General features: G+C 38.2%; 1 protein-coding gene across 2 annotated transcripts in view; it reads left to right on the top strand.

Annotated features, from left to right (window-relative positions):
• Positions 1-21543, top strand: part of AKAP7 (A-kinase anchoring protein 7) — an 82090-nt gene extending 60547 nt beyond the window's left edge. Inside the window, exon 8 of one of the 2 annotated variants that reach the window (XM_050972853.1) lies at positions 20254-21543. In XM_050972853.1, coding sequence (XP_050828810.1) covers positions 20254-20453 — 200 coding nt within the window. In that variant the 3' untranslated portion in view covers positions 20454-21543. Of the gene's footprint in view, positions 1-19290; positions 19864-20253 lie in introns of those variants that run through there. The other variant, XM_009095219.4, reaches the window with a different exon arrangement.
• Positions 21544-22792: the final 1249 nt, after the last annotated feature.

Below are 22792 nucleotides of genomic sequence, written 5' to 3'. Positions count from 1 at the left end.
CACACAAGATACACACAAAGGGATGCATGATGTGGATGAAAAAAACAAATAATTTGAAGGAAAGGTGCATTCCTTGAAATGACATTTTGAATAACAACTAGGTGTTGTTTGTCTTTTTTCCTCATAGAACTTCACAGTGCCTGTGATTAGATTGTTAACATTGTTTCCATTCTCTGTGGGGAAAAAAAGAAAGAAAACTTAACCTAAACCAAAACTAAGTATTCAGTACTTACAGTGTCAAAGTTAAGAGTTACACAAGTCATCCTCCTGCAACCAACATTAGGTTTGATGACCAAGGCAGTAAGCCCAACCAGGGCCTGAAGACTGTCATTAATGTCAGTAGAATCATGAGTATTTTACATGTATGTCCATTCTTGGGTCTGACAGTGGCTGTCAAAAATAATCCCTCAGTAATGCAGTAATGCAGCTAGGTTGCTAAGTGAACACTTGTTATCTTCACACTAGTAAAGAAAAAAGAAAATTTTTTTAAAAAATCTAGGAGAGAAAATAAGGTGTTAAGTTCACTTTCACTGCAAAGAGGTACCAAGGGGGTGGATGATAGAAGGACAGGCTCTTAAATCAGAGGAATGATATTTAAGAAAGCCATCAGAAGTGGATGCCTTTTTGTGGCTTCAAGAATGAAGAATCTAAGTCATCTTGAGCTAAAGAGGATAAAAACATTGTTGACTGTGCAATTGGGAAATTTTAAAAATTGTGTTGGATGTTTCCATATGTCTTAGGCAATCCTCTTTGAAATTAAAATGTCTCAACATATTTGGGGTTCTTGGTTGGGTTTTTTTTAATTAATAACTACATTTAGAAAATAGTCCTACATTGTATGAACACATATTGCTGATTTTTTTTCTGTGTCTGATCTATAGTAATTTTAGGTGGCATTTGACTTTAACTGAAAAGTGGAATTTAATTTTTTTTCTCCCTTTGATACAAACACATGTAAGCCCAAATTTAAATCCTACCAGCATGTATGGACTGTGGAAAGACATTAAATTATTGAATTTAATTTTTGTACCAGTTTTTATTAGGGTATAAGGAATTTTGAAACATAGAATTGTGGGGTTTTTTCAAATAGGCTACATTTTGCTATTTCACAAGTATGCAGCAGACTGTCTTGCCTCTATAATCTATCACACTGCAAAAGTTGGGCTCCCTTCCACCTTCCTGACAGGATATTTTGTATAAAATAAATCACAACTAGAAAATCTGGAGATCGATCAAGTCAAATGTGATTGCCTTGTGATTAGGTTATGTTGCTGATGGTGGGAAAAAGCAGAAGTGTTTATTACATAATTTATTTAGGGATATGACAGAACTGCTTCTTTTCCTGAAAGGAAACATGAGCAAAGTCAGGGGGTTCTGTGGTTCATAAGCAAAAAATCTTGAGGTTAATTTGTAGCTGTTCTAAAATACTGAACATTGTAAATTCCACTAAAAGTCTAATCTTTATATGATATACACTTATGTATGAAATGTGCATGTATCTAGGGCTGAAAGCCTTATTTGGAGTACTATTGGCCACAGTGATCCATACCTACACTATGCTGGGAAAATTCAGGAAAAGTCTTAGCTAAGCCTGTTTGTTAAAGGACTTGAAGATTAACTCATGAGAAGATAGGAAGAGGTTTCATTTCATTTCAGCTGTAGCAAGCAGAAGACCAGGATTAGCTAGATGGGACAGGTACCAACACTTCTCTTGATCCCAGTAAGTGATGAAAAATAAAATAAAAAAAAAGTACTAGAGTTCAGAAGACTCTGATGAGAGACTTTGAAATGGAGATGGAGTCACTAAAATTGGCTCCATGTTGATGGAGTTGGAACTTTAATGAACTTTAATGATCACTTTTCATAAAAAGTGTGTCAGCAGAGAACCAGTCTCCAGTGAATTGTGACTGTGTAGCAAGATGAGAACTGCCCAGGTAACTGTGCAGCCATTCTCATTATAATAGACTGTTTCCTGTCTTCCACTGATGCCAGTGGGAGAAAATGTCAGGTTAAGATCTACTTTCAGCTTCCATCCAGGATGTTTTTTGTGGGCACTTTGCCACTGTGTGTTGTATCTAGACTGTTAGCTATAGTGTTCAAGGGCTATCTTACTTTCAGCTTAATTGCCAAACCATCACTCTGCGTAGGTGGAAAAAATAAGTACCTTTTTGGCTATCAGGTGTCACATCATATTGTGCAAAAGTGTTTACGTAGATTCCTCCTAAGTTACTGAAATTGTATTTATTTTCTACATTGAGCCCAAGTGCTCTGTCTTCCATTCACATGCTACTATTAGTTTAATGTCAATACCTCTGGAACTGTATTAGGTCCCAAGCATATTGGGAGGGAGTATCTTTTATATCAGTTTAATGACTGGCAGAGGAGGATATACATAACATAGCTGGTTTTTGTTTTCACCCTCTCTAAAATCTCAGTCCTCCTTACCCTGATGGGGAAGCTGTGTGACCTCTGAATAAGACTACCAAGGTGAAAACTGGCCACACATTTTATAACCCTGTCTGTATTTTGTGGGAGGTTGCTACAAGCTGCCATCTTTCATAGTGAGTTCTAGCAAGAAATATGTGATCACATGCAATCCTGGTTAACCTGGCTTCTTACAGATCGATGTTGATAGAAACAAAAATAAGCAAAATAGTAATGGCTCAGTGACCATAAAACCCTTTCCTCTTCTAGATTAAAAAGGGCCAACAGAAGAAATTACAGACCCCATGGAATCATTGCTGCCACCATCCCTGTTTGTGTGCACTGTGTGCTGGTGATCTGTGCTGTGTAGACTGATCCATAGCAGAGCAGGTTTTATGTGAGCACTCCTTTAATAAAGGCAAAAACACCCCAGTGAGGTTAAGAGCTTCTCCATCATGAGCTGACTAACCTGGGTAATTTTGTTTTAAGTGAATTAAGGAATTCTCACAAACCCTGGAGCAGCTAATGGTGAGGGTCACATTAGCCACAGTAGCTTCTTCCATTGTGTCACTGGATCTAGTGAAGATTAATACACAAGAGAAATACACAGGCTGAGTTTTGCAAAGTGCTGAGCAGCTTTGATACCTTGTGAACGTGTGTACACATGGAGGTGACTCCCTACTGCCAGCAGACTGTGCTGGAGTGGCAAGGAGCTGAAGTTTCTGATGCATGTGGAAAGGACTAGCAGAGTGGGAAGAGGAGGCATTGACCAGAAAAGCTGATTATGACTTCTTTTCTCAAACAGAGTCTACTACTCCCTTGGTGTGGTGAAAGAGTTTTTACTATGTTTCAAGTAATAAGTTCTGCTTCTGTGCAGATTGATCCATTGGTACATGTGGATCAAACATTAAATCATGTAGATGTCAGATGGGTCAGCCTTTCTGCTAAGTGTAGCAGTCTCAAGATAATGAAATGGTGTCTCTCTACTTACCCTGGACTCAGATAGAGAAAACAAGGAAGCCCTGCCTGGTTGTAGCCGAGTGCTTTTCAGAAACTGCAGCAAAAACATTGGGAGGGCAAAGCTCTGAGAGGTGGACTCTGTATCTCCCTTCTGCCACCCCTCCCAGTTGTATTTCCTCGTATGGCTGCTGCTCTGCAGGGCAAAGTCCTGTACTTCTTATTGGTTGGCCAGCTTCCAAGGTCCTGTAGCATTTATCATGCTTGTATTTCACAGGAAGGTTGTCTTCATATTTGTGTGCTTTCCTATCCTCTTCTGATCTGCAAAGCTATAATTCAGAAATGAGTTTATTGACAAATAAATGATTGTTAGTTAATGCTGGTCAGAAAATATTAAGAGACGTGAAAGAAAATTTAAAAACTTATGCAAGGTTTTCTGCTGTGAAGGGCATTGTATGAGCCATCTGTGGATTTTTTAGGTAATCACTGTTTAGTCCTGTTAGTATTGCAGTGGATAACTCTGTATGGGACTTTATATTGAGCGCAGATGAGAGACAACATTAAAACTGTTTTGTTTAAAGCTGAAGGCTTCTTAACTGATATGGGAAGCGAGCCTGTGATCCCAGTGAGTCCATACAAAGGTCACCACTGCTGGAACTAGTCAGCACACTTGTCAGGCTGACAGAGGCTGCTGCTTGAGGGGACTGTGGTTGCATTATTAGTTATACTATGGTTATGCAGTTTTTTAAGTGGAAATAAAACACAGTAAGCGGTGATGATGAGTACCATGCAGTATTGCTGCTATTGCATGTATGGTACTGTAAAGGAAAGAAAAAAATAATCCTCTGTCAAGCAAAGAGACCTTCCTTAAAATGTTTATTTTACTGCACATTGATGCAATTAATTATTTCTGTGATTTGTGTTCTTGATTTTGCTCTCTATTGTAAAAATTATGGCCAAATAACATTTTACTACACTTGGCTACAAAGTCAGACAATCTATGTAGGGAAGTCATGCACTGGAAAGCTGCTTATGTGGAGAAGTTTCTAGCCATGACATTAGCCAGACATTTTGTTCATTGTTTCTGGAAAGTATTTCATTCAAAAAAACACATGAATAAAACCAGCAGATTCCAAAGGAACACTAGTATTTTCTTAAACTTACTGAGCACACTGATGATACATCAGTTAAATGGATTGACAGAAGTTTGGGGAGTCAGAATACTTCAAAAGATGCAGAATTGAGTCCTGTATTTCTTAGGTTATATAGATATTAGTTAAATTCCATCCACCATAGGTAATTTCCTTGCCTTGTAAGAGGGGGTAAAAAGGCGCAAAAATATATCCAGACACTCCACTGGCGGTCGGAAAAAAGAAGCTTTATGATGATCTGGAATATGAGCAAATTCTGCTGCAATCACACTCAAATAGCCCTGAGTATTACTGTGGGCCACCAGCTGCAATGGCAGATTACAGCTGAAAGTTGCATTTAAAATTCCAAACTGTGCTGCTTCTTGGTTCAAAAAGCCAAACAGACCAAAGAGTAGTGAATACAATTTCTCATGGGCCTAAATCTTTCAAATGCAGTTAATTTGTTTTGTAAACCTCCAGCATAAAGTTAGACAAAAAGCTTAAATAGAAATGAATGACACTTTAAAAATATACTGTAATAAATAATTGCTTTTCATCTTTTATAAGTAGGTAATAACTGACAGTTAACTACTGTCTATTAGTTTGCAATATAACAAGTAACAGTACATGTTGCTTTTGCCCAAAAAATTTATTTTTGCATAATAAAAATTATTACGCAGGTAATTTTTCTGGTAGTGATAAAATCTCAGAAAAATTTCTGATGTCCAGTCACAGAATTGTTAATTTTAATAATTTTTATATTAATTTAAAATAATTTCAATAACAATACACCATACGCTGCAATGCTTGAAAGCTGTCTAAAAGGATGCTTCAGTTGGAATATTCAATTAGAAACAAGCTAACAGTGTTTAAGGATTTTTGCTAAACATGCAAGTAAAACCATAAAAGTGAAACATTAACTGGGGCATGAATCAAGCAGTACTGAAAATGTCAAGTGAAGCCCTTAGCAGCAGTAAGCAGGAATAGTGCTGATTTATACCAACCAAGGACCTGGCCTGCCAAGTGTCATGGCTGTGACAGTCCACTGGCAGCCCCTGGAGTCCAGAGCTGCTGAGAGATGGATGAAAGTATCAGCCAGCCCATTTAAAAGCAGACCTGCTATAAATAATACCAGAAAGATTGGTTCAGATGGCAAGCCAACAAATTGCCAACTCCATCTGGAATCCTCTTTCTAAGTACATACGTAGCAAGGGAAGGGGCTTGGGTAAAATGTTGTTTGTGCAGCCCTGGGCATTAAAAGTCAGACTGGTAGTCTGCTCTCTTGGCTCTTGCAGGAGATTTCCAACACAATTTCTTTAAGAGAGAGTGAGCCTGGAAAGAAATTAAGATCACTTTTAAATTTCATTTACACTAGTTTTTCCAAGCAATGTGTCTGCTGCCATCCCATATTTTTGGGGGGTTTAAAAGGGAAAATAAAGGCCAAAAGAAAAAGTAAATATACATAAACATGTTGTGGGTGAATTGAAGATTGTAATTTCCCTGATGGTCCTGTATGCAGATGTTCAACTAAAGAAGAGAAAGTGTAATGGATTTCTCATACTTCTATAAGTATGCAGGTTAAACATTATTGCTCATTAGTGGAAAATATGTTTGGTATCTACCCCATATACACTTAGATGTGAGATATTCAGTCTTTTAAGCTGTTTAAATGATTTAAAGATTATCCTAGTAACACCATTGCTACAGCAAAAGTAAGACTGGGTTCTCAGAGGAGCTTTGTTTGCTTTACTCTAGATATATTTGAATAAGCAAAGGCTACAGCACTATGTTTTTATTGATTTTCAGAGGGTAAATTACAGGTCATTGCTATCAGATAATATTAAAAGCTGCCCTGTATTCCCAGTGAACAATATCCAAATACCTTATTCTGCATGATGGAAGTACTATTTCTCTCATTCATTATTGCATGCTCCTGTCTCAGTTTACTGAGATTTGTGTGTACTCTGGCACAGTGCTTCTGTCTATTCACTATAGACACTGCCACTCTTTACACACCAAATAGTAGAAGGAGCTGCATGGTTTTCTGAAGTGCTGTAAGGCCTGCCTTGAAAAGTAAAAAACATTGGAAGATCTAAATGTTTAGATTTGTGAATTTTGCTTTTCCATTTCCTTACTTCTGCAGGTTAAATCAGAACTGCATCAGTCATATTTCATTGTAGTAAAAGAGGAAATGGAAATTCTGTTGTTCGCACAGCTTTACTGGAGTCAGGAGCCAAATCCTGTCCTCTGGCATACATGTTACTCTAGCTACTACTGCATTACTCTCTGAAACTGTTCTTAGTTCATACTTCTGTTTTCATTTGTGCTGGGCTGCTTTGGAGTTACGATTCAAAACTTCTGCCAGGAGAAATCCACAGAAGTAACTGTTCCACGAATGCAGAATTTGGCTCAATGTACTTCCCAGCTTTCCTACCTACAGACACAGCCCAGCTCTGTGACTGCTCTGGGTGCCTTGGACTCCAGTACACTGCATGCCAGCGTGTCTGAGGCTGTACCTGGACCCTGGACTGCCTTGCCCATGCCACCACCCTGGCATAGTTCTGGGCCTGGCAAACATACTACAGAAACTCCTGGGCGCTGGTTAGGAGTTAACACCAACCCAAGTCCTTTCCCAGCAGGCAGTTTGGATACAGCCACAGCATTTCAGAGGCCTACAGAGCTGGATGGAACCTGAGATACTCTGTGCTAACTGGCCTTAGAGCCAACAAGTACTGGCATTTTAGAGCTCACCTGTGTAAATATAGGCAGGTGCCTCTGCATGAAACACCAGGTTTCAGAGATGCTTTTCATGGTACTGTGAGAACAGGTGTTTGTCAAATGTCAACAGAGAACCCAAGCTGAATTTTCCTTCTCTGTTTGAAAGTGATCAACAAGCAAATCCATATTACAGCCAAATAGAAAGTGCAACATGCTAAAGATGAAATACCATTCTCTAGTATATATGTAGTATATATGAACAGCTACCCATTCAATTCATTTGCTTCCACCTATTGTCTTGCTATATGACAAGTCCTACTGTAACCTAATCCCCTTACAATGTAGAAATTGTACTTACAATGTAGAAATTGCAGCATATGGATAAAACATGTATTACAGAAATAGAATAGCCACACTTGAGAGTGGGAAAGTGTTTGTTACACAATCAAAATGTGGTAGTTGTCTACTTCTTCCTTAGCTGATATTTTAAATGTATTTTTTCCCCTTTGTACTGTCTGATTTGTGATGCTTAATGCTAGGTGATTGAAGACTTTGTTAATGGAGAGTGGTATTCCTGGAAGCAGGTAGGCATTTCCTAACCGTAATTCCAAAAACCATTAAAAAATGAATTTTTTTAAAAAATTACAAAATTGGTCTGCATAGCTTCCATTAAAAATGCCATATAATTAAGAAAGAGAAAAAGAGTTATTTTGTTTCATTAAAGGTCTCTAGAAACTAGAATATGGACTAATAATCAGAGTTTTGATTTTGACATTTCTGTACTGACCTAGAATAATCAGGAAGCTGTACTTGGTCCTCTTTGGGGTGAAAAAGGGGTGAAAACAGATTTCATCTGTGGAAAGGTTCACTTCTGGGAAGGAAAAAACAATTCCCAAAATCTACCTCTTTTCCCGCTCCAGCAAGGTTGTGTGCCACCAGACCTATAACCTTTTAGCAGAAATAGCATGCATGCAGTGCTAGCTAAATCTGCCCTGGGAAGATCAGAGTAACTTTTGTCCTAGAAGCTCAAGAAGCTCCATGAGGAAGAGAGGAAATTGATGTTTGGAGGAAGTACTGTGTTTCCAAAAGAATATAATGCTCAAAACGTGAATTAGGAGCCTAGGCTGTGCTTCAGAAAATGCCTGGTGAGCTGCGGAGCTGTATCTTGGGGAGCTCTGAGAGCAGGAGCGAGCTGATTTGGAAAAAAAAAAAAAAAAAGCTATAAAGCCAGAAGGCAGGAGGAGGAACTGGTTAACATGATTAAGCAACTGTTAGGATAGCATGGGATTACTTCTATTGCATCATGTGAAATAAGAACAAGAGAGAACATTTTGTATATATTTCAGGGAAAGCTTCCTGTCAGTGACAGATGCTGGGCTGCAGAGAGTCTACATTTTGCAATGTTGTGACCAAGATTTTGAGATTAAGGCAGACAAACAAAGAAGGCAAGACAAACAACAGGTCCTTGGTGAGTGAGGGGTTGTCCTTTAGATGACATTGGTCTGTTATTATTTGTGAAATTATTATAGGCAAAGTGGAAAATAAGATAACTTGAAAAGTATCATAGCAAAGCATACTGATGCCTTGTTCAGCAGCTGATTACTGATGGTTTAATAATGTTTTATGCCAAATCATTTTGCCATTCCTAAAACTTGAGTGGTTCTGTTTCCGTAAGTGTTGAAAAGCTGGAGAACTGACAGAAGAGATTGGGATTTAGAGGAATTTGAGGTATATGGTTGTATATGCTATGTAAGTTAGCATGATGTCCCTGCCCATGGCAGAAGGCTTAGAACTAGATCTTTTAAGGTCTCTTCCAGCCCTAACCATTCTGTAATTCTGGGAAGCATGAGGTTGGAAATTGTCTTAAATATGAGCTGGGTGCAGGCTGCCCTTGAGCTTTAAGCAGCTAGAAATAGGCGGTACCAATGACCAATTTGTCACTGCCGAACTGTACCATAGTCAGTACTTGTAGACCTGTAGTTCCCATCTTAGCATACATAGCCGAACTTTTGTCAGGTTCTTGCCTGACATTCCTTTTGTCAGGACCCTGCCTGAATGGTTGTCCTAAATTGGTGTAGGGAAAATGCACTTCTTACTAGGTATCCCCTCTGGATCCCAGTCCCCAAATCTCAGAATACACCATTAACTTTATCTTTTCTGCTGATGGCTTAATCCCTTTGAATATATGCCAATCTCAGGTGAATTTGATCTGGGCACTTGCTAAGTTTCCTGTGAGTTATAATCCTCAGGCATGGATAATTCATTCCACTCTCTAGAGGGATTGTATCCTTTTGCTAAGAGGCAAATTGTCTTACCCTATTGTCTATTATTGTGTTATTCTGTTTCACATCTTAGCAATAATTTTTAAATTACATTTTATTCAATCTTTCATTTTACTACAAAGCAAAAAGATTGAACAAAAACATATATAAGACATGTTTTCTGTATCACTTACTATGGCTGAGTACAGTCAGCACATGTACATTTTTTTCTGTCTTAAAAATCCATTACCATCTAGTATAGCCTAATGCTGTCAAAAAGATTTTCCTTTCTTTCTCTCTCAAATCCTCTTTTTGCTTTTCACATACACCTCATTAATACAATGTGAGAGGTTTTCCAGCACAGAATGATGAGTTTAGTCTTGCAGTTCTACAAACTGTAACCTCTGATGAGGTGAATTCTAGGGATTGAACCCCCTTCTAAAGTCAGAGTTTACCTTTCTCTGTTAAAATGAAATTTGCTGTAGTGCTTTTGTGTTTTGAAGCACAGTTGATCCTCTGATTTAATGACAAAGACGTTAATTTATGTTGACCCCACCTGTGTTTATTCATACATTGTGTGTGTGTTCTCGGCTACAATTGATCTGAAACATTTGGAAGAAGGGCCACGTGTAATACAGCCCGGATCTTGGAGTCACTGCCTGTAGTGCTTGCTTCAGCACAAGTGAATAATAAGTCCATTCCAATAAAAGTGCATCATTTTACTTTGAAAGATCCATTTTATTCCCTTTGCCTTTTTTAACCATAACCTTTAAAGAAGACATAAAATTAGAAAATAGTACAGGATTAGATTTTAAATAAAAACATGATATATGTTAAAGTCTGGCCAAGTTTAATCTTCTCCATCAGCAGCAGAATGTGTGGATGCCTGTGGTGCTGCACCCAGGCTGTGAGGACAGGCCAGTTCTCAAAAGCTCTAGGTTGCTTCTGGTGCCCCACATGATAACCCTCAGTGTATAGCTACACCTGCATTCTTGGAGTTCAAACCACATTGCATCATGCTGAGCAACTGTTGTATGTTCTTTCCTGTCCCAGGAAATCTCGAAATCATGAATGACATAACCTGCTCTTGAGGAGAACCATTGCCCATTTCTTTCCTTCTCCTCATCCTTAAAAAACTTCTCTTGGCCCCTCTAGCCAGATATAGAAATGGGAGAACTTTTCTGTATGGAAAACAGAAAGGCAGAGCAAACTTAAGTACCAGCTTTTCACCACACAGTTGGGTCTGAATAGGGTGAAAATAAATGCAAAAACTGGTTATGGTGTGAATATCCACCCTTTATTCTTTTACTCTTGAATTGAGGAAAGGCTGAGAACAATTCTGCTTTAAAATAAGAGGACAAAGAAAATATATAAAACTCCAAATTAGAACTGTTTAGCTTGATAGAAATAAAGGCCCAAAAGACCAGCTGGCATGAATAAGCAGTTTTCTACTGATGTTATGTGACAGATATAGAATTATTGGGATGATAAAGAGGAAGGTGTGGAACTCTTTATACTATGTAGGCAGAGAGAAAATTCGCAAATGGAAAAAGGAATGTAAAGAGATGAGAGCTATCAGTTTTAAGGCATGGTAATGAGCAATCCATTATGGTACAGAGAAAAATTGGTAAAAATTGTGATGATTAGTTCAGTTTTTGGCATAGCAGACATATTTTTCTGGATTGATTTCACTGAAGTGTTGCTAGAACAGTCTTTGACTCACTGAGTTTGAGGAAGTAGAAATATGGGGGAAGAAAGGGAGGGGGAGTTATTATTTTCCTAGAATGCAGTGTCAGAGCTATAGGGGTTTACACTCATCAAAGTGTTGTATTAGGTAGGGAAGTGGGGTTTTTAAGGAGTTTTATGTTGTTTCAGAAAGAAAATGCTTTTATAATGTTTGATATTTAACATTGGAAGGATATGGAAGTAAGGTCCAGTGGTTTAAAAACAGTAATTAGGACTCAGTTATTCTTGATTTTTAATGGTGAAACAGACTCAAGAATAATGTTAATTTTGATTATTAGGTGCTTGCTCAGTAAATGAGGTTATTTGCTCTATTCATAAAGAACATAGGATGGGAGAAAAATTAGTAATCTCATAATCTTTCAATGTTTTCTTGCTCTAGATTATAAAGTCTGTTTTTTCTTGTGAAGGATTGATTGCATTAAATTTAGTTCTATGGCATGGTAATGTTTCAGGATTTTTTTCACCCACAGATTTTGTTCTGCCATCCTCTAGCAACAATTTTTAAATTTCTGTGAATTAGATTAATTGAGCTGTAATCATACCTTCAGCATTCTTAACTCTTTATCTACAGATATTCTGATTTCATGTCTGAGGTCATCAAAGCTCCCATGACACAGAGCAATTTATTATGACTAAGCACATGCCTGAATTTGTTGCTTATCTTTTCTTTGGAATATTTTTCTTTAGAAATCAAGAGGAACTTTTTTCAAGGTCATGTGGTGAAAGGACAATGGGTTTAAACTGAAAGAGGGTGATGATTCCAGAGAAGCTGTGGATGCCCAGTCACTGGAAGTGTTCAATGCCAAGCTGGATGGGGCTCTGAGCAACCTGGTCTAGTGAAAGGTGTCCCTGCCCATCGCAGCAGGGGTAGGACTTGATGAGTTTTAAGGTTCCTTCCAAACCAAATCATTCTCTGATTCAGTGTTCTTGCAAGTGGGTATTTTAGGGCTTTTAAAGAGCAATAAAAGTTGAGGAAGAGCTTGTCCTGAAGAAGATCCCAAGCAGTGGTTTTCTGGGTTCAAGGCCAGAGAATTTAAAGAGAGGCCTAAGCTTCTGTGTACTAGTACTCGCCAAGTATCAAAAGTCAGCTTCATGTTTACAAACTTTTGTGTGGTAGAGCAGTGAACGTTTATACAGCTACATCTTACAATGTCAGTTTAAAAACTGATAGCAAATTCCAGCTCTTCCATTTAGAGTTAGGAAGTTAGGTGGCAAACAAAAGGGAGGGAAGAAGGAACAAAAATAAATATATTATTTAAGGCAAAATCTATGATAGATAAAGGGGATTCAGATAGGAAAGGTCATGATAAGTACTTAATGTTAGGGGGTGTTTTTAAATGCAATTCAAATTGATTTAAGCGTGTTTTGTTAGTTTTCCCAAAGCTGTTAGCAAATTTGGTCAGATTCTATAGACTTGATGCATGAAAGGAAAGACAACAACAATCCTACTCATATGTTCAAAACAACATAATTTCGTGGTTTGCATAAGAAGCTTATGAAGTGGGTTCAGTTCCTTCAAGAGGAAGATTCTGGAGGAAAATGATTAGACCTATCTATTTTGACTGCCTTTGGATGCAGTTTTGCTACCAGTTCAAATCTATTTAAGATGCTCATACCGAGAGAGGGGACTCTAACGTTCTTCCATTAGATTCAGAATCTAATAAAGCATTTTTATCTAATCTAATTACAGAGATGTTAAAAGCACCTTGCAGATAACCTTTTTTTTTTTCATTATAATGATGCAGTATTTACAATTATTAAATAAAATAAAAATTATTATGGTATTTTATGTACACTGTTGGACATACTCTTGAATTGCAATTATATCTCTTTTTTTTCAAGATTTTGTCTTCCTTTTGCAGTTCAAACAGTATGCAGCTGTGTTTGACAACTCATGCTTCTGCAACTTAAATAATTAAGTGAAAATGGATGTTGATTAAAATTTGAATTTTCTGTCCATAACTTAAAAGTACATTCATAATTGCTTTCTTTACTATGTGAGAGACTGTGATAACATGAGTTTGTATGGAGCCTTTTTCTGAGCTCAGGAGGAACAGCAACACAGGTTCAGCTTGTTAAGATTCACTTATTAACACTTGTTTAACAATCTGTCTTAGGCCAAAAAAGATTGCTTTTTTTAGTATTCTTGACAGCACCATGGAAAAGTCACAGCCAAAATAGCATCCCTTTGGAAGCTGTATAGTAACAAATGAATCCTAAAGACATGACACTGAAGTTCCCATGACTATGGGAAGGATAAGGAAACAGTAGCAAGAACTGAATGTTTATTAAATGACTTGCCTTGGCATGCTGATGAGTAAACGTTTGATTGTCATGGCTGACAGGTCCATAAGCAGTGACTTTAAGGTTTTGCAAAATATTTGGACTGTGGCAATTAAAATCATCGTATATACCTTTTTCATTAGAGGCTGTGGTTTTGGGCCTATACCTCCCTCAGCTTGGTGACCTAGCAGGGTCTAGGTCTTTCTGCCATCGGGACCATCCAGCTCTGTCTGTGGTCACTGGTGACCGAGGTTGATGGGGAAGCACCCAGAGCGTGTTACATTCTCAGTATTATTTCTGGAAGACCACTGAAGGCAAGGCACTGATGTGTCTGTCGTTTTCCAGAGTTCAGCTTTTCCCTGGGAAAACTGGGAAGCCTGATCTCTCTCTTCGGCTCTGAAAACAGCAGGAGGCTTCCTCCTTGGCACCAGCCTAGAGGGCAGAGCAACTCTTCTGCTCTCCTTGATCAGCCTGCTGACCCAAACTGCCCTTCCCAAGAGCTGCTGGCACTGGGCAGCACTGTGGATGGTGAAGGAGGGTGAATAATGTTGCCTGGATGTTTGCTATCGCAATCTGCCTCAACCCATTGCCATCTTGCACAGTGGATATTACTGTGGCTGTGTAAAACCACTTGTATAACTTGGCCTGTTTTATCTACCGGAGTGTTGGTGTGAAAAATCAAGTAAAACTCACAGCTTTTTAAGCCATCTTGTTTCCTTCAGCCACTTTGCTATCTTTCCTGCCTGTTGCACTAGACTTCCTATAAATTAGTTCAATTTAAGCATTAAACTGCATTAAAGGAGCTGGGGAATATCTCTGTCAACAGGTCTCTTTTAATAGAAAAATAAACTCAAGATATTTAACAGAACTCCCTGTATGCCAGGACTAGAGTATAATATAACTTTAAAATTGTGTTTGTTCTGGAGGCTCTTGCCTGTGGCATCACATCTCTTAGTGCTTGCAGTGGGATGAGTAGGTTTAGCAGATCATATCCTCTTTCTTCATTTAGAGGTGGTCAGAAAATTTATATCAGAGCTTCACAGGGGTTTGTGTGAAACCAAACAAACTTTTGCCATGTTTGCCAAGTCTGCAGCTCAAAGGGACTTGCAGGTATTCCTGTTGTCATTAATGAATCTGGAAAGAGCACTGCTTTCCCTGAATAGCTGCAACACCCTTCATTTCCTCTTTAGCAGAAATTCCTGCTTTATCAGGTTTGTTCCATGGTGTGCTAAATTAAATAAAAAACACTTTTCCAGCAAACTAGAAACCACGTATTCAGCATGAAGGACAGATTGGTGTTACTTTGTAAGACAGTCCTGTATTTACAGAGCAATACATGTAAACCTAAAGAAGTTTGTTGGATGTCCCACATCAGGTGGGAACATCCACCAACAGAAATGTCATCACCCTTCTGTCATAATGAGATTATAATTTCACCTTCCTCCCAGTGCCTTATTTGTGTCAATTTCTTAAGTGACCACTTAAGAGACTTTTCATGCAAGTCCTTCTTAATTAACAAGGAAATGTTCAGAGTTGTGGCTTTCCTGTCTCTACTTACTGTGTTGATTAGATATGGGCATGTGCTCATATTTGTGTTCATAGAGTTTGCAAAAACTGTATTAGAAATTATTATTAGAATAACCCAAAAGGTTGATAGAGGATGTCTGTTACCACAGCCCTCCCTAGGTCCCAGAGCAGAACCTCTGCCACCAAATTTCTCATCAGGTTTCGGTCACCTAATCAAAATACTAAGGGTCTCTTTTATAATGTTCCCTGTGTTACCATTGTTTTGTTGCCAAGAAAGGTTGTTGGAAGGAAGAACAAAGCCCAGTGTGTTGAGGCCACAAGGGAAGGATTGAAGAACATAGTCTTGGAGCATTGCTGGTAAAAGGATGTAAAACTGGCTTTTCCTATAAAAGGGATCCCCTGTTGCTTCCTTCAATTAAATCTGTTACAAAAAAAATCACAATCCGTGGGCTAATCATATGAACAATAGAGAGATTCAAACTGTCCTGCCTCTCTCCAAATCTGAGATACCTACCTGCACTCTAAACAGGCAGTGTCAGGGCTGTGAAAATGCTGTACCAGGACCATGATATCTGATTTGTTCCAATACAGTATTTCAAAATTCAGCTCACAATCTTGTAATGTGAGGGGGGTCTAGACTTGGAGAGTAAACCTAGTCCAGTGGAAAGATACAGCAGTGAATTTCAATCCAAACTTGGCTGTGGTTGCAGGCATCTGGTTCATGTCCATAACTGCTAGCAGTAGGATGTAGGATCACAAAGCCTCTTTTGAATAATTCTGTAGAGCTGATAGTTCCCTTTGTAAAAAATTATGGTCATTTCAGGACAACTGGTATGCTTCAGTTTTAGTAATAAAAAACGCTGCTCAGAGTGAGTGCATTGAGGTACATTCACAGAGTATGAATTGGTTTTCATATTTTGAAAATTATAGAAGAGAATTCTGGGATAAACAAAATGAAAGGTTTTTTTCATTTTTATTCTGAACAACACTGAGGAGAATACTGGAATTTTTTTATTCACAGGCACAGAAATAAAGTAGTGTCACAATATTGATGCAAATTCAGTGCTGTGGTATATCTGTTCACTTTTCAGAACAGAGATTACAAACAGCAAGTGTGAATTTTTAAACCTCCCTTTTGAATCAAAACATTCATATCTGCAATGACTTCTATAGATATTCCAATAATTCCAACAATGTTAGACAGTGCCCTCAAAGAAGCGTTTGCCTGCTGCAAAGGAATTGTATTCATCAAAGAAGCAGGCGAGCAGCAGCTGCAGCATGGGAGGAGTGAAGTAAACAGAATAGATGTGTGTTAAATTGTCAAGTAGATATAGATGCTCAATACTCATTTCTATTACATGACCTGTTTCATTTTATCAACAGTCATGAATAGGAGCGATACAATGGTACCCAGCTACCCTGCCAGCCAACCATGGCATTGCAGACACTCCCACAACTGCTATTTTGGGAGTATGAGAATAGAAACAGAGCATCAGGGAATCATATAGGTCCATGTGCCTGTTCACCAAGGTGGCTGCATGGATAAATCCAAGCACAATCTTCATGCAAGGATGTGCATGCATTTGCATTCGCATGTCAGTCAGATATCTTTCCAGTGGGAGTGCAGAGCTCTCTTAGGAGGTGCTGCAGTCTTCACCCTAGACTTTTGATGAGCCTTGAATATCTCAAAATATTAAAAATAAACAAACAAAAAAACCACAAACCCGGTCTTCTGTAGCTATATAAACTGTACTAATAAAAGTACAGTTTTATAAAAAACTGACTTTTTTATGGTTGAGAAAGTACTTATAAGTGAGCTACCTGCTTATTTTGAAATAATAAACGCAATAGTAGCTGCATGGATTTTATACATATATCTGTAAATGAGAGCTGTTCTGCAGAAAGTATTCATGGGAGAAGAGCTCTGGCCTTTTTCAGACCATAATACATGATGTACTACAACTAAAATTACACTGTGAGTAAATATAATCAGTACTGTTGTGTGGTATCTGGAGGCCTCTGTGACTGATTAGTCATATTCTGCATATTAAGCACTGCAGGGTCAAGTGTGAGAGTGGCTGTGCACCATATTTCCCATTGATTTTTTTTTCTGAGTTGCATGGATAGATCATTAGCACTGTGTGAGTAACGATTTCTGTGACCCATGAGCAATTCTGAAAAGCAAGAAACTCTGCAACTGGAAACCAGTTTTACTTTAAATAATTATTAAGTATTTAATTATTTTTTCTAGTGACTAAATAGACCAGGGCAACCAACACATTTTTGAGCATCTTTACTAGAAGCAAAGGAAATCAGTAATCTAAGGGCTTCGTTCAAAGGAGTGTGTGGGATCAATTCAGAAAAGCTGTGAGGAGATGCTGCTCATAAATACCTTGGGTGCCCTGAGAGAGAAGAGTGTGAATTAAGTTCCTCCTTCCTGTAAGTTAAAGGATTAACTTAGACCCAGGATTTAGAGATAGCGATATGGTAAGCAGTGAGTCAGAGAATGTGGAGTATGTAGCTGTTTGGTTTTGGGAATAGTGCCTCTGCCTCTGTTGCATGGTAGCCTGAAATATTTCTCCTTGGAAATGATAATTCTGTTTTTAATGTGTTCTCATATTTACATTCTCGTGACATACTCTTATATTTGGTTTTAATCCAAACTATCCCCCTAGATATTCTTTTTAATATCTTTAGAATATTTATCTATGCTTTCTGGAAAATGTAAAGAAATGCTTTACCAAGATGTAGTCTGGTGATTCTTCAGGGGGAGAGCACAGTTCTTCCTTTCCTGTACTAACAGTGCTGTGGAGGCCCAGAACTGGAAGAGCTACTGTTCCAGAGCAGAATGTTCAGATTAACAGCTAATAGAAGCACTACCTCTGAATATGAAGAGTTTGTTGGCTTTTCTCTCTCCTCCTTGAATTCCCATATGAATTCTGCTTTATCAGTGAAATCACTTCCAGGTTGTGCAGTACAGTAGGAAGACTAATAAAAGTCTTTCATAACTGTTATCTAAATGTGCTGGCAAGCTGTAATAAATTTACATGGATGAAAAATGACAAATTTAGGTAGTTGAACAGTACAAAGCTTTGTGCTGAGAGCATACAATAATATCTCTTTCACCAGATGCCTCTTAAGCAGCCTCTTATTGCTAGTTGTAGAATGCAAATGCCTGAAGAGGACATGAAATGTATGACCTTTAAATACAGATGGAGGGAAACAGTTATTTACCTAGGGCAGGGGACTGTGAAATAGCAAATGGTATGAACAATGAGAATTGGACAATAAAATTTGCTTTTCCTGCAACAAATTCTTCATGAAAGGAGGTTTCTGCAGCAGGGTTTATAGTTTATTAGGAAAATGTTTCGTGGAAAAGCACCATTTCAAATTACATGTAATGATATATGAGAACCCTCACTATGCTTATAGTTGTTTGTATATGTTATTCATATGAAGTTTTAGCAAAACAGGGCAATTTCAGCTTCTTGTTTTTACCATCAGATATTTAAGAATGGACTGCTGGAATCTTTTGATGTTAGAGCTTTAAGATAGAAGACAGAAGAGAGGCAGGGAGGGACTATATGTTTTTTGTTAGTTTTATGCTTTGTTTAGAAAAATATTTTTAACCTGTTCTTTGAGTGTTTTAGTAATTTTTCCTGTGAGAAACTGCTGAATTACAAGAAATGAATAAATAGATTTAGATTTATTAAGCAAAATCACAAAAGGGTGGCACCTAATTTTGGAATGCTAAAGTATAAATATGCCTCGTGCTATATATGACCCTGAGATTAGTTCAGTTGGTCAGAGCATGGGGCTGATAATGCCAAGGTTGCAACTTTGATTTCCTTAAGGGCCATTTACTTAAGAGTTGGATTTGATGATCTTTATGGACCCCTTCCAACTCAGAATATTCTGTGATCTTTGCTCAGATGTCACTGGTGATCACTGGCCAGAAAAAAATTTACTCTTCCCTGCTGAATGAGGGCTTATAACATTAGCCAGTGGCTTTTGCTGGAGTGTTATAAGAAACACGAGCAGTGAAATATCTTTGATCTAATACACTGTACACATCTTTATGGAACACTTTGGTTTGAAGCTTGAGGGGGGAAAAAAATTACTTTTTACAAACAGGAAGAGGCTAATAACTTAGAATCCAGCTCAAGTCAGAAGCTTCTGATACAATCACAGCTACTGTCTTTGCAAGGCAATGAATTCCTTCTCTTGTCTGTTGTGATGCATAGGTGAAAAGCAAGCAGCAGAGCCAGACGATGCAGAGCTGGTGAGCCTGAGCAAAAGGCTGGTGGAGAATGCAGTGCTGAAGGCTGTGCAGCAGTATTTAGAAGAAACACAAAACAAAAGCAGGCAGACTGATGGGAGCCCTGCAAAAACTGAGGAAGCAGCAAGTGGCAGCAAGAATGAGAGCGACAATGATAACAGCAAGTGAGCACTGTGCAAAAAGCCTGGGAGCAAATATCCCACCAAGAATAACTACAAAAACATGTTCCGCTCCCTGCTGAAATTTGCAAAGTGGTGCTGGGTGTCAGGCACTCTGCTTTGTGAGTCTCTTATCAAAAGTTTGTTCTGAATTGAAGGACACTGTCTACTGGTTTAATAAGTGCTTGCACTGCTGAAAATCTGCTGAATGCTGGGAGGGATGGACAGTGGAAAAAAGGCAAGAGTGGTGAAGCAGGCGGCTCCAGTCTTCACTTGCTCTTGATACCAAGAGTCCCTTTCTTGCTTTTGAGGAGAAACTGAACATTTTGCATTTGTGATTTGGATTGTCGTGGATGACTGTGGATGAAGCCTTGCCATAAGTGGAAGCGATGCCCTGCGCCCAAGGGTTTGGCAGCGCTGCAGGGCTGCTTGCTCCGTGTGAGAGCACGTGCTGTTTCCTAGTCAACAGCAGTCAATACCAAGCTAAAAATTACCACTGCAGATACTCATCGCAGATACTATTACACAGTATGTAATAAGGCAGGAGTTTCCCTTAAATGTGATGCTGTACTGTTCTTTACATTTTGGTAGCATTTGTTGATGTAAATTATATTTTTTGATGAAATACCTTTTTATAAAAAATGAGTATGGGTGAAACACTGAGCACTTACTACTGTCCAAACCAGATATGATCTCTTTATCTCTGAACATTAATGATTCTAAATCACATTAGTTGTTATAAAATGTATTATATTGTTGTTTTCCTCTAGGAAAGAGCCATGAAGCAGACTTAGTAAAGGAAGCTTTACGCAGAGAAACGCAGGCCCTGTTACCCAGACTGAATCAGATAAAGGAGCTGTTAACGAGTCCTGAGATCCGCACAAAAATTAGCAAAGAACTCTTTGAAGACAGGCACAACTCTAACAGTAAATGGAAAAGTTGTATTGACTCTGAGTCTCCAAATGCATGACTGTAGATTGCCATTGTGGAAAATCTCAACAGGTTGTTTAAAGACAAAATATTGTGGCAAGAAATTTTTTAGGTTGGTTTGTTTGGGGTTTTTTAAGTGAAAATGTGAATGGGTATAAACGGCTCCTGAGGAATCATGCTGCAATACTTGCACAGAAGGGTTATATTTCATCATAATGAAGTATAGCCACTTCTCAACACTGCATTGAAACCTTTTTGAGTGTGCAGGTATATGTCATGACTCCAAAGTAGAAAATACTGGTTTCAAATAGATCTGAGCAAACACTGTGCCCTTCCTTTATCATTGTAAATAATTCAGGTTTTTTTCTCATATACTCCTTCCCTAACAATGATGTACAAGTACTAAAAAATTGGTGGTTTTAAATACTTCAAAATGTATATTTGGGGAAAAAATTCCTCTTTTAATTATCTGCCTTTTGTATATGTACTGGCATTTTGAGTTAGCGTTGTATGTTTTTTATTGTTTTTTTAAACAGCACTTGAATACTTGTATAGATGCTGACATTTAGTTCCTGCTGATGTTTACACTAAAGCAAGAATGTTTTAAATTTCAGTATGAAATTCAGGCTCCACTGATCTCAATGGCATACTCGCATTGGCTTTAATGGAGTCAGGATGCTGCAATTAAGATTTCTTGTGCAAATAATAATATTCTTTGGGATAATATTTGCCTTTTTACTTTTGTAGAACAGTGTTTTTGTCTTTTGTTTTTGATGTTCCTCCATCTCTACCTTCTGCTGCCTGAGGTGGGGTGTCAGTTTGCTCTCATTGTTCCCTCCACACACCTGCAAGATTCGCTGAAGATTTGGATGATGGACAGCAATGCAGGAGTAGGTCCAATATTTGCAATTTTTATAAGCATTGTCATAAAAGCTATATAATATGTTGTGATTGGTATCAGAATTGTGCTGTTAGAACAGCTGTGTGCATGTTCTTCATTTGTCTCAAGCACTGTTCATTTATCTCACGTCAGAGCTTTTTTTTCCTCATTTGATATATAACAGTATATTCTGAAACCCATCTTTTACATGCCATGTTCACAATAAAATATTTTTCCTTTGCACACTGTGTACATTTTCACCTGTTTCCAAATGGACTTGAATAAAATTAAGTGCTTGCAGGTAACAGAGTTACAGGAGAGAAATGGTGCTCCAGTGAATCACACCATTAAGTTGACTACAGGGTGTTGTGCCAACATGCTGCTCTGGCACTTGGCTGCTGAAATCATGCATATAAACTAGGACCAAGTCATTGTTGTTTTCAAGGAAAAATCTTTGAAACTCTTGGGAATAATTTATGGTCTGGGCAGGGCAGGTTTAGAAATAAATACTGGTTACAACTTCCTAGAGGTCCACTCTTGAAGTATGAGTTAAAGGAGTATTGTCAAAATGCTCTAGAATGATAGATTTAAAAAAAAAAACAACTCAATCTGAAATCATTCCTGGAGATCATTGGGAGGTAGCCTTTTATAGGCTATGAAGCAATTTAAATCCAACTTGCACATAAGAACACAAAACCAGACACTCAGCTGTGAAAACAGGAAAACAATTTATCATATTATATCTGAATAATGGATTGTCATCTCCCATTCCTCTATACAAGTCATTTCCATGATGAAGGGCCTTTTTATATAATTCAGCTTGTAACAGTCATTGTTCTCATGTTTCAAGTAAAACTGTGAAAATTAATCACTGAATTTATGTCCAGGCACTTTGATAGGTGACCTCATTATTTGAGAGCCTGCTCATTCAGTTCCAATGGATGGCATCAAGAATAGCAGCTCTAAAAAATGTTTGGGAGGCTTGAGGGCCTGAGCAAAGCCATCCTCTGAGATGTACTGGAGTGTGTCTGCTAGATATAGTGCAAACCATAAAGGGGACAGTTCTACTAGATCAGGAACTGTGGGATAGGAGACGCTCCAGAGCCTCTAAAAAGACTGGATATGTGTGTTTAAGCAAACCAAACCCAGCTTTAGTTTTTAGATGTTTTGAGACAGGAAAGTCAACAGGGCTTTTTTTTCTGAACCATTCATGTTTTCTTAAAATTGTCTTTACTTCTGGTTTTGACAAGAACGACAAATTTGTTAATTTACTCAAAAAATAGGGGAGGAAAACCCTTGCATCTGGATTCATTTTCTTACCCTTCTTGTTTTCTCAAAGTTTTTTTTCCACTGGCAATGAAGCCTGGCTGCCAAACTGAAGGATAAATCTCTTGTATGGAGCTGTGAGATGAGCACTGAAGAATGCAGATACAAAAAGACTGAACCTAATATAGGCAGGTGTGAAGCTCATAGCTGCACCCACCAGAGCAATGTTGCCT

The sequence above is a fragment of the Serinus canaria genome, chromosome 3 (assembly GCF_022539315.1).
Source record: "Serinus canaria isolate serCan28SL12 chromosome 3, serCan2020, whole genome shotgun sequence".
Classification (NCBI taxonomy): domain Eukaryota; kingdom Metazoa; phylum Chordata; class Aves; order Passeriformes; family Fringillidae; genus Serinus; species Serinus canaria.
The sequence above is the reverse complement of the archived record's forward strand: the minus strand, read 5'-3'. Positions and strand labels throughout refer to the sequence as shown.